Below are 17,428 nucleotides of genomic sequence, written 5' to 3'. Positions count from 1 at the left end.
GCATGGCTCGCTTCGACTTATCTCCCGGGGCGTGACAGCCTGAACTCTGGTCACGGTGCTGGAGCAAGTACTCAAGTCCCTCCAGTGGTGACTCGACCCTCCGACAGTGTGCGAAGGAGTCCCCTTCAACAACCTTCAACCCTCCTTGTCCCTGGTAACGGATGGGTCAGCTCTGGGATGGGGCACGCATTTAGGAGACCTCCAAACACAGGGCCAATGGTCGCAGGATGAGCTGTCTCTCCATATCAATATCAAGGAGCTGAGGGCAGTGCGGCTAGCATGCCAAACCTTTCAAGCCCAACTACAAGGCAGTGCGTGGCAGTTATGATGGACAACACCACTGCCATGTTTTACATCAACAAGCAGGGTGGAGCCCCTGCCTCTCCCCTGTGTCAGTAAGCCCTCCGGCTATGGGAGTTCTACATGGCCCATTCCATTCACCTGGAAGCATCCTCTCTACCAGGAGTTCAGAGTGCATTGGCAGACCACCTCAGCAGGTCCTTCCACAATCAGGAATGGTCCATCCGGCCGGATGTCATACACTACATCTTCCAAAGGTGCGGGTTTCCCCAGGTCAATCTGTTCGCCACCCAGAGCAACAGAAAGTGCCCAATGTTTCCTGCCTGTTTTTTATCCTAAGCCTCATGCCAGTGGCCATGAGCAGAGGCTGCACTCCCTGGATGTATGGCCGGCGCTAGCTTTCTACATTGAATGTATTAAGCCATTCAGGAAGTCAAACCAGTTGCCCATAGTGGTGGCAGATCGGATGAAAGGTCTCCTGGTCTCATCTCAAAGAATATCTTCCTGGCTCATGTCCTGCATCAGCACATAGTATGAGGTGTCCAAGGTATGAGCCCTGGCACTTACAGCACAGGCCTCATTGGCAGTGTTCCTGGCCCAGGTCCTGATACAAGAAATCTGCAGGGCAGCAACTTGGTCCTGTATGCATACGTTCATCTCTCATTATGCCATCATTCAACATGCCAGAGATGATGCAATTTTTGGCGGAGCGGTGCCCCAGTCAGCGATTCCATAACTCCAACCCCACTGCCTAGGTAAGGCTTGGGAATCACCTAATTGGAATCAATATGAGCAATCTCACTCGAAGAAGAAAAAATGGTTACTCACCTTCTCATAACTGTTGTTCTGCAAGTGGTGTTGCTCATACCCATTCCAAACCCGCCCGTCTTCCCCTCTGTCGGAATAACCAGCAAGAAGGAACTGAGGGGGCGCTGGGTCGGCAGGGTCACAAATTGAGCGCCATGGAGGTGGCACTCCAGGGGGCTCCACAGCCGACCCAATGGGTGCTGCTAGGGGAAAACTTTACAACTGCTGTGCATGCGGTGTGCACACACCTAATTGGAATGGATATGAGCAACACATCTCAAAGAACAATAGTTACGAGAAGGTGAGTAACCATGTTTTCTGGAAGTTTATCTAGAAATAGGGCCCTACCAAATTCACGGTTCATTTTGGTCAATTTCATGGTCATAGGATTTTAAAAATAATAAATTTCATTATTTCAGCTATTTAAATCTGAAATTTCACAGTATTGTAATTGTAGGGCTCCTGACCCAAAAAGGAGTTGTGTGTGGGGGCGGGGGAGAGGGGGGTTGCAAGGTTATTGTAGCGGGGGTTGCGGTACCACTACCCTTACTTCTGCACTGCTGCTGGAAGCAGCACTGTCTTTTAAAGCTGAGCAGTTGGAGAGCAGCGTCTCTTGGCCAGGAGCCCAGCTCTGAAGGCAGAGCTGCCCCCAGCAGCAGCACAGAAGTAAAGATGGCCTGGTATGGTATTGCCACCCTTACTTCTGTGCTGCTGCCTGCTGCCTCTGTCTGGCTGCCCAGCTCTGAAGTCAGCGCAGAAGTAAGGTTGGCAATATCATGACCCCTACCTCAGGGCTGGCCTTACCATGAGGTGAACTGAGGCAGCTGCCTCAGGTGCCAGACTGTGGGGGGGGGGGGGCACCACTAGGACCCAGAGTGTAGAAAATTGTGTCTGCTGCTGGTGCATATGTATTCTCTCTCCTCTAGATGCACAGAAATGGTGAAGTGCTGTGCTAGAGGAAGGAGGGCACAAGAGACATAACAGGCAGGCAGGAGAAAAGATGAGAGGGAATAACAGAATGCAGCAGGAGCTGCAGGGAGAGAGAGGAGAAGGAGCCTCTTATGTATCTCTCTAGCACCCCCAGGAGCCTGGACTGATTAGCACCAGCTTCTCAGGGAGCTTCCTGTTTCCTGCTGCTTCCCTGAACCCACTTGAGGAGAACAGGCAGTCAACTGAAGTAGTAGGAGCCAGTTAGGCCCTTAAGATGCTGATATCTTCCCTCACGCAGGCCCTGGTACCAGCCTGCTTATTTGTCCCCTTCAATTGGGTGTTGAGAGCCACTATAGCTGGCACAGAACAGCAGTCATGAATGAAAGAAGAAAACGCCCCTCTGGGGCAGCATTCAGAAAAAGAAAGACATCAAAGGAAGCATTTCTATCTAAGCAGGAAGGAGCTCTCCTGAGATACATAGACACAAATGTTCACGGTGAGCCTTCCGGCCCCAGTGAGGATGTGAGTGGTGAGCAGATGCCATTGTGAGAATGCTTGCTACCCAAAACCTAGCAATGGAAACTTCCTTAGAATTGTGGAGCTGGCGGCTGAGTTTGATGCTGTACTCCAGGAGCATCTAAGAAAAGTCACCACCCAAGAAATGTACACACACCACTACCTTGGAAAAACAATTCAAAATGAGATCATAGTTACTGGCAACAAAAGTCAAACAGAAGATTGTGGCAGATCTGAAGTCAGTAAGATATTACTCTGTTATTCTGGACTGCACACCTGACATCAGCCGTACGGAACAGATGACTTTAATGGTGCGTTTTGTAACAACAACAGAACCTAGTGAAAATGTCCCTGCAATGGGGACTGTCAGAGAGCATTTTTTAGAATTTATTGACATTGATGATACTACAGGAGCTGGTATGACAAATGTGCTTTTTAAAAAGCTGGAAGATACGGGAATTGCAATAGCTGACATGAGAGATCAGGGCTACGATAATGGTGCCAACATGAGAGGAAAGAACAGAGGAGTGCAGACACTGATCCGAGAGTTAAACCCTTGAGCTTTTTTTTGTCCCATGCAGTTCTCATTCATTGAACTTGGTGGTCAGTGATGCAGCATCAGCTTCTAGTGAGGCTGCTGAATTTTTTAATGTAATTCAAAGCATCTATGTATTTTTCTCTGCATCAACTCATCAACGGCAAATTTTGAAGCAACATCTGGAACATCCTCTCTGACACTGAAACCACTGAGTGCCACAGGATGGGAAAGTCGAGTGGAGGCGATAAAGCCTATCAAACACCAAATTGGGAAGATAGCTGCCATTATGGAGGATAATGCTATGACAGGAACTGTTTGTGGGAGAACAGTGGCAGAGGGAAATGGAATAACCAGATACATACATAACTTCAAATTTCTGTGTGGCTTAGTGTTGTGGCATGACATACTGTTTGAAATAAGTGTTGTAAGCAAGAGACTCCAGGGTGTTGACCTTGATATATCTGGAGCAATGGAACAACTGGACGAAGCAAAGTCACACCTACAGTGTCACCAGTCAGATGAGGGATTTCAAAACGTTCTGAAGAGTGCACAGAAGTTGGCAGAGGCACTGCACGCTGAAACTATTTTCCCACCCATTCAAGAATACAAGAGTCACTGAAGAAGAAGATATTTTGATTACAACTCGGGATAATCCCACAAGAGACCCCAAACAACAATTCAAAGTTGAATTCTTTAACCAGGTGCTAGACTGTGCAATACAGTCAGTTGAAGAACGTTTCATGCAGCTCAAGGAACACAGCAATATATTTGGGATGTTGTATGATATTCCAAAACTCCTCACTATACCTGAAGAAGGCCTACACCAGCAATGCAGGGCACTAGAGACAGTGATGACATGTACAATATTGATGCAAGTGATTTAGGTGATGAACTGAAAGCCTTTTCAAGATACCTTTCAGCAGGATCAACTCCAAAGGCTGTTCTGGAATACATGTGCACAAATAAGATGACCATCCTCTTTCCAAATGCTTTTGTTGCTCTGCGCATACTTCTAACACTTCCTGTAACCGTTGCCAGTGGAGAACGCAGCTTCTCCAAGCTGAAGTTAAATAAAAACACATCTATGCTCCACAATGACACAGGAGAGGCTGGTCGGCCTTGCAACATTCTCAATAGAGCATGAGCTGGCCCAAACTGTGGACCTTCAGGAAGCAGTTCAAATCTTTGCAACCAAGAAGGCGTGGAAAGCACCACTTTGATTATTCAAACAGATAAAAATGCCAGTGTTTACTATGCAGACAAGAAAAGTTACATTTGCTGTTCAGGCGTTTGACAGTTAAGTGTTACTTAAAATTTTTGAACAAGGCATTTTAAGTTGTTAGTTCGCCTTTATTGGGGTAGGTAGCAGAGCAGTACCATGAGAGGAGTAGAACAGGAAGAAGGCAGAATTGAGACCTTTCAAAATTTTGGCCCAAGCGAGGGAGCATGGGGCTGTCATTTGAGCTCCCCGCCTCAGGTACCAGAATGTTGTGGGCCGGCCTCGCCCCACCTAAAATAACCTTGTAACCCCCGTGCAACTCCCTTTTGGGTCAGAATCGTAATTTGAGAAGCTCTGGTCGACCCCATGAAATCGGATAATATAGGGTAAGAGCACACAAAAGACCAGCATGTCTGTGACATGTTTTTCATGGCAGTGAATTTGTTAAGGCCCTATCTATAAAACTGACTTTAAAGTACATTTTGGGTGTTGCCAAAAGATATTAATCTGATTATTGATATGCCCTTTAAAAAATGAAAAATAGTATTTTATGCATTTAAATGTATGTACACTGATCTGCAAATTAACATCTAATTTTATTCACATCACATCTATTTTGAGTTAGTCTCGGAAATTCTCATCCAGTTTTATAGCAGTATATTATTAAATGCATTGAAAACTTATGGCTCTGAATAAGCTTATTAACTAAATTTTTAGGTATGTCATGTAGTTGCCCAGTTGCTTAATTTAAGCATAATCTATTTATAAATTGTCGTCTTAAATCTTCAGGGTAAAGATGATGTTTATGATCGTATGCTTCTAGACTACTTCTTTTCGTACCATCAGTTCATCCATCTATTATGTCGAGTTGCAATCAACTGTGAAAAGTTTACCGAAACTTTAGTTAAGATGAGTAAGTATGGCAGTTAAACAGACTTCCTTAGCCATTGAGGTGTTTTGTAGTGGCATTTATGAGACAACTGTGTACTTACTTTTAAAAATTTAATTTAGTATATTGATAGTCAATGGGGTTTAGGCTCCAAAATGCTTAAATCCCTTTTGAAAGTTAGATGTAGGCTCATGAATCAGTTATGTTTTGCAAAGCTGAGCACAGCAATACCTAAATATCTTTAAAAATCTAGACATTAATCCTCAGCCTTGCTGAGACTGCTAACAAGTGTGCCAATTAGTGCCAGCTCTGACAGTGGTTTCTGGGATGTGGACACCTCATCTGTGCAGTAATAGCTGAATTGAGACCACCAATTCATTTTACATAAGCAACCAAAAAGCCATCAGAGGGCACCAACTCTGTCACTATATATACCTGGGCCTGATTCTAGTTAGTGAGTTAGGGCCTGATCACACTACAACTTTTAGCTGAGTTTGTACTCAGCTAGTGGAAATGGTTTTTACCTCCACACATGGCAGCTGTGTTTCACCGCTGGCAAAGGCCTAGAATAGCCTTTCTATAACAATTCCAGCACACTAATTTTTTTAGTGACTGTCTAGCTAGTTCAGCAGTCCTTCTTCATCCCAGCTCTCTCTGTGTAGGACATCCTCTGTGTGTTCATCTTCTGGAATAGCTACTCAGATTTTCCCAGAATACAATATAGTTAGGCAGCATGGTAGGTGTAGATATGCAAACATGGTTATGTTGTGAGCAAAGTTTCTTTGTAACTGGGTAAGAGCTATCTTTCTGACTAGTTACCAAATTATGGAGGTAGTGTGGATTGGCTTTTACAGGTAAGAATTCATTAAGCCATTGAGTCACCCACTCATTCTTTGTTCAAGCCATGAACCACACAGCAACATTACTATTTAGTGTGGGATTTTTTTGCTGAAGTGTTTATCAAGAATGTGTATCCTTTGCTATTGGTCAGTCTGTCACCTAGCCAATGTTTCATTAAGTGTATGTAGGTAAAGTTGTGGCTTGAGGTGAAGATGAAGCTTAAGAAATTTCAAATCTGTTTGTTGTGCTCATGCTGCTTTGTTTCTCAAAAAGTATGAAAACTGATAAATTGTTCCAGCTAAAGAATTAAAAGAAAACAATATTGAGATAAGATGCTACATTTTTGATTCAGCTGGTAAAAATGTAGAAGGAAGTCCTGTTCTGTAGACTAACTGTACTATAAAAACCATTCTAGATGCTAGACATTTGTGGTCATATGTAATTGGCTTAGGATATAGTCCTCTGAATTTTTATGGTGCTTCAAAACTATTCAGGTCAAAAAATAAATATATCCGACAAAGATCAGTTTTAGGTAGTTCTTTATGTTATCAGTTTTGTTTTCTCTTCAAATTTCAGGTGTCCTAGTTGCTTATGAAGGTTTACCGCTTCATCTTGCATTGTTTCCCAAACTTTGGACTGAGCTATGCCAGACTCAGGTAAAATTTAAATGAGTTTGAGAACTAACTGAACAAGAATATTTAGAAGATGTGACAGCTGTAAATTCTTTAAAGCTAGTTACTTTTTAAAGAGCAATTCATAAGACTAATTACTAATTAATTTCAGTACACTTTAAATTTATTGGGTGGTATTACTTTGTTCACAACTTTAACATTTTTTAAATTAACAATTAGTAACACCTTGTGTTTGTATTGTGACTTTCATCCTGAAGGATCTTTTAAAAAAACAAACAAAAAAAAACTAACTGATATGCAGATCATGTATAGCCCTGATCCTGCAAACACTTTTGTATGTTAATAACTTTACACACACGCATAAATATTAGTAGGTTCTGAGCTTGTGCTTATCGATAGAGATTGCTTTGCCCACCATTGAAATCCAGCCACTTCAGAGCCATAATGTACCCAAATATCACAATGAAGAGTGCAATATATATATATTTATCAATAAATATCAAGATCAATAAATCTAATCTGTAGATCTAGAATAGAATTTTTTAATAGCGTACAACCATTTCACCCAACAGTTTAGGATAGAGAGTGAAGAATACCATACCCAGTTGAAAGTGCAGGAGGAATTTAGGTAATTAGAATATACTTAACTTAAGTTAGAATTTGTCCAGGAGACCCATCAGCACTCCTGCGCTTATGTGAAAACAACTACAAACTTTTTTCAAGTAAAGTTTAAAAAAATTAAATCACCCTAGATTACTTGTCGAGTTGCAGGCTTGAAGAGATGTATATAACCAAGTTTTAAATCACAAAAATACGCAGTTTATAGTGGAAATGCTGACACAGCGGTAACACTACTGACACAATGGCTACATATTCCCACTTGGGGGATATGGCACCTCTCCATTCAGCTGCAGAATTTTTCTAGTGAGCAGTATGTTTTGGGGCTGCTTTCTCCTTCCCCTCCCTTGCAAAGGATGCCAGGGGTATAAAAGAGGGAGTGGCCCAGCCTGTATCTTTTATTAACCACTGAAGGTGCAGTGAGCTCAAATCACGCCCAGTGTCCTCAATGCTTTTCTTGACAGTTTCTCTTTTGATTTTGCCTTTTGGGGCTATTTTCTTTCTAGTTAGATTAACAGTTAATTAGCACAGTCTTTCTTCAGTCCAAAAAATAAAGAAGAAACAGTACAGCAACGCTGTAAGGCAAACTGCTATCTGTAAGGTGGCATTGGCATTATATCAACCCTTTTCATGCAACAAAACCCAGCTCTGTTCTATCACTCCAGTTAATCACAAGTATCCACAAGATACTTTGCTTTTAAAACAGCATTAAAAAAATTGAGAACGCTCCTATCCTGTCCTTACTGTCTCAGACGTCAAATCATTCATGCAAAAATGTCTATTTTTAGACTTTGGTCTACAGATAGGTCCTTATCAGTATAACTGATGATACCTTTTCTCCAAGCCTTTGTATGGCCTCCATAAGATTGATTACAAAGGGAAGCATGCCTTATTGATGCTACTTACACCTGGGCCATTCGAGATGCAGAAGGTAAAGATAACGCATGCTCATCACGAGATTTCTTTCTTGCTTCCCTTACTATCGACAGGGGTATTTCCAGATGGAGTAAGATGGTCATCTTGTTCTCAACCATTTTACAGAATATGGTCACTGTTGGAAATTAAAGCTTCTACCTTAGGGTTCTGGAGTTGAAAACAGTTTGTCTAGCCTGTAAAACTTTCTCCCATTGATCAAGACCAGAGACTCATCTGCCAAAAATACCAATGTCTGTCTTAGGTCTCTGCCAGGTATTATATAAAGGGAAAGTTTATATAATACCTGGCCTGTTCATTACCAAGCCCATCACCCCTTATCTCCAGTTCTACTTCGGGGTCAGACAAAAGCCAGTGTCACTGGCAAAATCCGTTTCTCAGCTGGAATCAGGAATTCCACTACATATTCCCTCTAGTTCCATTGGTTCAGGGGATCTGTCTGCAGATCAGATGAGACTCAGCCAAGATGTTGCAATAACTGTAATAGAATCTTGGCAATTTGGTTCAAGTATCCTTTGTCTGATGTTAGCACCACTTTCCAGATTACTAGATCTTTGTGGTAAGGTTGGATTAAGACTCTCCACCTCATCCTGAATTGTCAAGAGTTGACACCCTGACTTCTAGATTTTTGAACATTCCAGAACCATATTTCGAATAGCAGCGTTTGTGATTTCAGCTTCCCTCAGATGCTTGGGACAGTGGGCCTCCCTCACTTTGTAATACCCTAGTTTATTGAAGGATTTGTCCATGGACCAGTACAGTTACTTACTGCTTTGGCTTCATGACTGCACTAAGGAATCTGGATTTCTTTATTGTGCTGTGAGTATTACAGTAGGTGGTGTTCATTCCAGGGTTATTCCCTGTAGCGTATGTATTTCTTTTCAATTGGAATTGGAGTCTTCTTTCTCAAAGCTCTCTGGATCTCTGGTCTTCTATTGTCAGATTATCATCTGTACCGTAAAGTGTAGAAGAGGAATTTCTCATATCCATAGCTACTTCCTGGACTTCGTTAGATACATACCAAATGGCCAGTTCTCTATAAACAGGAGTCCGTATGAGAAGTGTGACATGCTTAGTGCCATCAATCCCCATTTGGAGTCTTAAATCATCTCCATTTCCATCTCAAATAGACCACTAACTTGTCTGTTTCCTCAGTTCTCTTTTACACCCTTGTTAAGACTTGTCAGATTTTCAGTCACCTGCATATATCAAAAGATATCCAATTAACCCAAAAGCAGCAGCTGTTGCTGGCCTTTTTCACAGCATTTCCAAGCTGTTTCTTTTAGCTCTATATGTGTCTCATGACCTCACAGAGGTCCCATGAGAGAGTGGAATGGTGGCCAGCATATTCTCTTGACCTGCCATATAGAGCTTATGCTAGTTTTGGTAGTTCTCATCCTCCTTGTTCACCTAGAATTTCCTAGGGGTTGTACTCTTTGCTAATCTCCCATGAGCGGGACTGTGCAGAGGCTACTCAAAGAAGATTGGGGGGTTACTTACAAGTAACTGTTCTTCCGGAATGTAGCCTCTGCATACTCACACCTTCTGCCCACTTTCACCACTTCTTCAGAATCTCAGCTAATGAATTCCTAAATTAGGAAACAGACTGAAGGGTAATTGGGGCTACTCCAATCCTCCAGGGGAGGGGAGATAGAGGAACTAGTGGCTCCAACAGACAGTGCTCGATAGTAATATTTCACAGCTCGATGCCAGAGGCACCATATCGCACAAATGTGAATATGTGGAGGCCATGCTCTTCAAGAACAACAATTACTGGTGAGTAACCCCTCTTTACTATAGTTTGTGACCATAAAAACTGTGAATTTAAATTTCTATCATTATTCGTGGCTGAGGCCTCCCGAGATCTGGCTCCTGTCCCCTCTTGCAGCAGATCTCGACCAGTGCCACTGTCGGAGGACCCTTTACACTCACAGAAGAGGGGGCAGTAGTTGTTTTGCAGGCCAGGGGAGATGGATCTCAGTAAATACACACTACTCCTGACAAACTTCCATCCTCACATAAAATGAGGTGAATCAAAGAACACCTTTGAGATGATAACTCAGATTAATTTCTTTTTGTCCTTAGTAGTAGTTTATTTTAATTTAATGCCAGGCAAACATTTTCAGTATGAATGAATTGATTAGCAGACCCAGTTAGTTAGTTAGGATAATTAATGTTGCAGGCATTATTCCCGATGGTGCCTATTCTTTCAGTTGCCCTTAATAGATAAATATGTACAATGCTCTCACAAGTGTCATAATTTCAGTGCTAATTTTGCAGCATTAAATTGCAAAGTTTTTTTCTTTCCTCTTTAGTCTGCTATGTCAAAGAACTGTATTAAGCTCCTGTGTGAAGATCCAGTTTTTGCAGAATACATTAAATGTATTCTAATGGATGAAAGAACTTTTCTTAACAACAATATTGTGTACACATTCTTGACGCACTTTCTTCTAAAGGTATGTGGTATTTTAAGTGTTCGTATTTAATGGAAATGCAGTTATTATGCATCACATTAGTTTAGGGTATTACTTTGCACAATTCAAGTCTTCATAGCTTTGAAATAAATGCATTCTCTTACAGGTCCAGGGGCAGGTGTTTTCTGAAGCAAACTGTGCCAATTTAATCAATACTCTGGTTACAAATCTAATAAATCAATATCAAAGCCTTGAATCCGATTTCGGCAGCCAGCGAGTTGAAATTTCCAAAGCAAGCTCTACCTTAAATGGGGTAAGACTTTTCAAAGCCATTAAAATAATAAAACCTTTTAAAAACAAGTTTACTTTCTATGGCAGAGCTTCAGTAGATTGTATCCAGTGTGAGGATTTGCCTTAGAGAGCGGGCATATTGATTGAAACTATATGCATAGGCAGGGTCCCCTTTGCCAGCTGTTCAGAGACAGCAGAAGGTGTCCATCAGGTTGAACCCTGGATAAGGGGGCTGCTCACAAACTCCCTGCTAGAAATCTCTGCTCTGCTAAGGAAATAGGCAGATAGCTCTGGAATGCCATTCTGATCTCTTCAAAATTCATCTGTCTTTTTTAGCTCTCTGCTACCTACTTTTTCACTTTCTGTTTCCCCTTGTTCTCTTTCTGTGCATCATATGGATGGGCTGCTGTCACTCCAGCCCCAGGGACCCCTTCCTATGAATGGAGTCAAGCGCTGATAAAAGTCATTCCTGAGTCCCCCCTGTGATCATATGGAAAAAGAGTTTACTCTCTCTGCCCTCCATCCAACACCTCTGATTATTTCTCTGAAACAGACATTAGATCATCCCAAAGATTGAAAAATGTAGGAAAACATTAAAGAAGTTTAGGAAGCGCCCATTCTGTTTTTATTTCTCTTTGCATATTTTGTCAACCAAAAAAGGTAAACTCTCCAAATCTTGTTCCAAGAATTCCAGGGCTGTTTTCCCTGGGCCACTTTCTCAGAATAAAACAAGTTCTTCTTCAAGTGATTCCACATGTCCATTCCACTATAGGTGTGTGCATGCCTTGTGCACACTTGTCAGAGATTTTTCCCTTAGCCGTACCTGTCAGTACACTATGAACTCCCTCTGATACCTCTTACCACTGCACACAGGTATAAAGGGCCACACTGCCCTCAAAACCTCTCAGTTCCTTCCTATTGTCAGTGACAGTGGTTGTTGGAGCTGCAATCTTTGTTTCTTCATATCTTTCCTCTCTCAGTGTATGTAGTACCTATAATATTAGTTTTAGTCTTATATAGTAATTCTGTAAATAGTATTGTAAACTTATACCTAGAACTGTCTTTTTAGTTTGGGGTTACCAGTCCCTGGTTGGGTACCGGTATTGATACCCCCCCCTCATTCTCCTGGCTTCAAGGCCTGTCATTCATGTAACGTCTCTGCCAGTGCGTGACCCTCCTCCCAGCTTCCTTAAGTGTCTGAGAGAGGTGCATGTGAGAGACAAACATCATTCAAAAAAGGAGAAGGCTGCCAGACTCAAGTACCTGCTCATGGATTCTGCACAATCCACCATCAGAACTCACCCGCTCTGAGTGAGTACCAAGCATGTCCATGTCTATCAGGAGTGCTCCTCCTGTTCTTACGAAGTCATCAGCCAGTTCTGTATTGCCGGTGCTTAAGAAGAGATTGCATAAGTCTCCTAGGGATTCAGTACCAGAAACTGCCAAGTGTTCACAAGAACTCATAGGAGTTCCCTAAAAAGTCCCCAGGAGCAGTCTGTGAGCCAGCAGGGATTGCTGATTTCGGAACCAGCAAACCCAGGAAGGGTTTGTTGAGACCAGTCCCCGAAGCATCAACACACCTCTCAATCCTGCAGGCTCAAAAACACCTTTTGGTGCTATTGACACCTGAGGCATTTGAGGCAGCCAGGGAGTTATTCAGCTTGTTGGTACTGGCTTCTCCCGTGATTCAAGAGCCTCACAAGGAACCGACTTTGGAACCACATGCTCCTGCGATCCCGACTGAAGCCCCAGAGCATCACTTGGTACTGGTCACTTCTATGCTCACGTTTCCTCTGTGTAGGATTACATCTAGAGGCAAGCCAGTGATGATTTCATTGGTTCCCCCTTTTCCAGACTCTCAGCCCCACTCCCTGAAACTGATGAGATCATCTCTCCCAGGGGTGGAGGAAATGGACTCCTCATTGGACTCAAAAGTCAGATCTGTTGTGTCCGGTTGTAAGCTTGCCCAACAGCTCCAGTGGGGTGTCTGTCCACCTCAGCATTTTAGGAGTCAGTGGCCTTCTCAGAACTGCATCCCACCTCCATGCCGTTGGCCCTTCTGCCTCACAGTTCAGAACTGCCTCAGAGTTCTAGGACGCATGGCGGTGCACACCTACGTGGTACAGCTACAGACTGCACTTCAAGCATTTGCAGGGTTGGGTGGCCTCTGTGTACTCAATGGCCCATTGTCATATAGACATGGTGATTCAGGTACCCCTCCAGTTCTTATCCTTTCTGAACTGGTAGATAAAATCTAGGAGTTTGCGAGGGAGTTCCCTTTGCCCCTACACAGCCTATTCTCACCCTAGTTACAGATGCATTGGATAACGGTTGGTATCTTAGATCACTTTCAGACTCTGTGCCTTCGGTCTTTCCCCCCCATATCTTTTAATATTCCTCTCTTGTTACATAACTTCCATGTGGAAAACATTCACCCATCTATTGAATATTTAGTAATCAATAAAAAGTTCTGTTTCCATTGTTCTAACTGAAATTGGTTCTACAAGAAAAAAGGGATTATTCCCTTTTCTTTTTATTTTTCTTCATTTTACTTGTTCTTCATTGATACAAAAAGTCATCACCATCGAAAAGAGGTCAGTAACATACTTTAATTAACAGTGGTCTAGACCCAGTATTAGTGACTTAACAAGTGGAATTTGCTAAAGTTTGCATAACAGAATAATGTAGACAAGCCAATGTATATTGTGATATCTTACAATTAACAACCCTCTCCACCCCTACCCCCACCCCGGGCAACAGGATCTTTTGGGTTTAGGAGCCCATACTTAATGAATGGTCTGGAGACTAAAAGTGGAACAACCTTTCCAGCATTCTCAACGTGCAGAGCACACTGGTCACACAGGAAATCAGTGCACGTGCAAACTCCTCTACTCCTGGCGCTTAGATACCAGCAGTGGTATGAAATAGCTGGGGTTTGACAGAAACACTCAAATAATTCTACATTTTGTTTATTCTTCCTATTCATTGCCACTTCTAAAGAACACAGCATTTCCAAAACTGTTGCTGCGTTTTCCACGGTCAGGTTGTCAACCATAATGTGTTTTATTCGTTGTTCAGAACTAGTGTAAAACGCATTGGAATTAAGCATTAAGAAATCCTAACCAAGGGGGTTAATTCTGTTGTGTACAACTTAATATTGTCAACTCTTTCACAGTAGGTCTTTGTCTACATTAAGGATATTGCTAATACTAGTGGGAAAGTTTTGGGAAATTTCGGTAGTGTAAACAAAGTTTAGGAATCTATTCTGTTGGAAGCAGAAAAGCATTCAGAACATCTGGTAAGGTCTCTGCTTATTACACAAATCAACCTATTTCAATTGCAAATAGTGTGTGTGTAGGATTAATGTAAATTTAAAGTTTGAAGTATTTTAGTAATTGTGTTTGTTTATGATGTTTCTAGGACCTTCGAGCACTTGCTTTGTTACTTTCAGTGCACACCCCTAAGCAGCTGAATTCGGCCTTGATTCCAACTTTGCAAGAACTGCTAAACAAATGCAGGGCTTGTCAACAGAGGAACTCGTTACAAGAGCAAGAAGCCAAAGAAAGAAAAACTAAAGGTTTGCCTTTTATAACCTTGGTGTAATCACACACCCACTCCCTCTCCTTTACCTCACATATCCACACTGTTGCTGTATCCTGCCAGTTCTTCCTCCATATATCTCCAGCTCAATCATAAGACTACAGCAGCCACCACCTCTCTGGTTTACCTGACTCCTGCCTTGCCACCCCTCTGGATAATCCAAAATACTTCTGCTAAAGTCATTTTTCTTGCCCACTGCTTTTACTATATCATCCCCATCACCGGTTCACATTTGCAGCATGAAATTAAAACCTTTGTCCACACTTTCAAAGCTCCTCATACTACTCTTGTTTCATCCCCAACTGCTCCCGTCCCCCATACTTTGTGTCTTTCTCCTGTGTCATCCCTGAAATAACCTGCTAACTATGGAGCCTACCTCCCCTTTTAAAATATTCTAACACCGACTTCCTTGGACTAGCTTTCTAGTGCTGATTCCACTCCTGTGCCATAAAAAGAAGAGAAAAAAGCACAATCCTAATTTTGACAAATTTGCATACCGAAATGAGATAAACGAACAGGAACTGACACAGTATGTATGTGATGCAATAAATAACCTCATGAGGCTATAGTATGTAAATCTCACTTACCGGTTTCTTTGTGTGATACTTCTCACACACATCTCTTCCTGTTGTAATGTGTAAACTAGATTGTAAGCTTCTCGGGTAAGGGACCTGATTTTATTTGCTGTACTGTATCATCTGACTAATAATGCTGTACATGTAATAACATTATGCATTGTCAATCCAAAACACACGGGTGAAATCCTGGTTGTATAGAAATCAAAAAGAGTTTTACCATTGACCTCAGTGGGACCAGGGTTAATTCCTTGGACCAGAACAATTACACTTAGTGTGGAGAGGAAAACCTTTTACAAATCAGAGCATATTAAAGAGAGGTTATTTAATGAAATCTGTTTAAACAAACAACAATATAATTATTATTATCATCATTATTTATTATTTGTATTGTGGCAGAGCTTAGGAGCACTAGTCATGGACCAGGACCCCATGACTCTAGGTGATGTACAAACAGAACAAAAAGACAGTCCTTGCTGTAAAGATATTATGTTACCCGCTTAACACTGGAGCTTCAGATTTGCTGATTCTAACCCCTAATGCAACACACAAGAATCTAAGGAAGTGAAATTTTAAGCAGGCAGTTACAGTTAATGAATCTCTCCAATCTGATGAGCCTCTGAGGAGATCTCTAGTGAGCGCTGTTTGCCTACATACAGAAGAGTATATGAAAGTGAAAAACATAAAATAAAAGACCTCAAGACTTGAATGTAAATATAAAACAAATCTGATAAATGTACTTCACTGCAAACTGTATGTTGGTTTTACAGATGATGAAGGAGCTACTCCTGTAAAAAGAAGACGGGTTAGCAGCGATGAGGAGCATACTGTAGACAGCTGCATCAGTGATATGAAAACTGAACCAAGGGAGGCATTGACTCCAACAAGCACTTCAGATAATGAGACAAGAGACTCTTCTATCATTGATCCTGGCACTGAGCAAGATCCTCCTTCCCCTGAAAATAGTTCTGTTAAAGAATACAGAATGGAAGTTCCATCTTCCTTTTCAGAAGACATGATGTTAACTACCAGGTCACAACACACAGAAGAGCAGTCAGGCAATGGTAAATTTGAAGAGTGCAAGGAATTTAAAGATCTGCAGAGTTCCAAGGATCCCAATGCAGTTGAGGATGACTCTGAGTTCCCCACCACATCAATTTCAGCAGTTCTATCTGACCTAGCAGATCTAAGAGGCTGCGACGGTCAAGCCTTACCATCCCAGGACCCTGAAAATAGTTTATCAATCAGTTGCGGCCATTCCAGAGGACTTTTTAGTCACATGCAGCAGCATGACATTTTAGACATCCTGTGTAGGACCATTGAGTCTACAATTCATGTGGTCACAAGGATATCTGGCAAAGGAAACCAAGCTGCTTCTTGACATTAGATGGAGCATGTCTGCTTTTAAGTCTTTTTTTTCTTTTTTCTTTTTTTTTTTCTTTTTTTTTTTTTCCAAAAAATGCTGTTTGTATAAGTTTTGCTTATTTCTGTTTTGTGCTTCAGTTTGTCCAGTGCTCTCTGCTTGAATGGCAAGATAGATTTATATGCTTAATTCTTGGTCAGGCAGAACTCCAGATTAAAACATTTTTTGCATCTACCGTACTTTTCTTAAAGGGCAATCAGATAATGGATATGTTTTATGTAATTAAGAGTTCACTGTAGTGGCTTTCATTTAATATGGCTGTATGGGAGAACAGGGCCTCCTTGCCCTGTATGATGTAATTTAAACTTATGGCATTTTTACTGTGTATAATATGGTGTCCTCTGTGCCAGTTTTGTACCTTATAATAGAGGCAGATTGCCTCAGATCGCTGTGGTTCTTATTATCAAAATTAAGTTTACTTGTATACTAAACAACCACAAGAAATTTGATTCTGTAAAGAATCCTCTTTAGCTGTGGCCTGGCAGTATATATATGGTGCTTTATTTAACAGAATACCTGTGGAGGAAATAAAGCACACTTGATGTAATATTAATTGTTTTATTTTTATTGACATGATCAATCGCTATTCTGTGCACTTCATTAAACTGATTGTGATGACTTTTCATTTGTTTACATACGTTGCTTCAGTCTTCAGATTTCTAACCAAAGACAACTTGAGAACTGTGAAATAGTTGCAGAATAAGAAATGCTTCTCAAATACATTCTAAGCTGTGTAAATCTCAGTTCTTTCCCATTCGTTTTGTCCACTTCGCATTAACTTTACAATTGGGCAGTTCAGTAAAATGTACCTCATTCCAACAACTTAAAAATACAAAGAATCCAACTGAATCTTTTACCACTTTCCTCAATATTGACCTGTCAGCTAGGACTTGAGCCTTTGCT

At 41.6% G+C, this 17,428-nt stretch overlaps 1 protein-coding gene across 3 annotated transcripts in view; it reads left to right on the top strand.

Annotated features, from left to right (window-relative positions):
* The window catches only part of USP34 (ubiquitin specific peptidase 34), a 272,897-nt gene extending 255,749 nt beyond the window's left edge, over positions 1-17,148 (top strand). For all 3 annotated transcript variants that reach the window (XM_048842772.2, XM_048842773.2, XM_048842771.2), the window contains 6 exons: positions 5,100-5,223; positions 6,616-6,695; positions 10,538-10,678; positions 10,803-10,949; positions 14,348-14,504; positions 15,873-17,148. In XM_048842772.2, coding sequence (XP_048698729.1) covers positions 5,100-5,223; positions 6,616-6,695; positions 10,538-10,678; positions 10,803-10,949; positions 14,348-14,504; positions 15,873-16,483 — 1,260 coding nt within the window. In that variant the 3' untranslated portion in view covers positions 16,484-17,148. The remainder of the gene's footprint in view (positions 1-5,099; positions 5,224-6,615; positions 6,696-10,537; positions 10,679-10,802; positions 10,950-14,347; positions 14,505-15,872) is intronic.
* Positions 17,149-17,428: the final 280 nt, after the last annotated feature.

The sequence above is a fragment of the Caretta caretta genome, chromosome 3, assembly GCF_965140235.1.
Source record: "Caretta caretta isolate rCarCar2 chromosome 3, rCarCar1.hap1, whole genome shotgun sequence".
Classification (NCBI taxonomy): domain Eukaryota; kingdom Metazoa; phylum Chordata; order Testudines; family Cheloniidae; genus Caretta; species Caretta caretta.
This window is presented reverse-complemented; position numbering and strand designations above follow the sequence as displayed.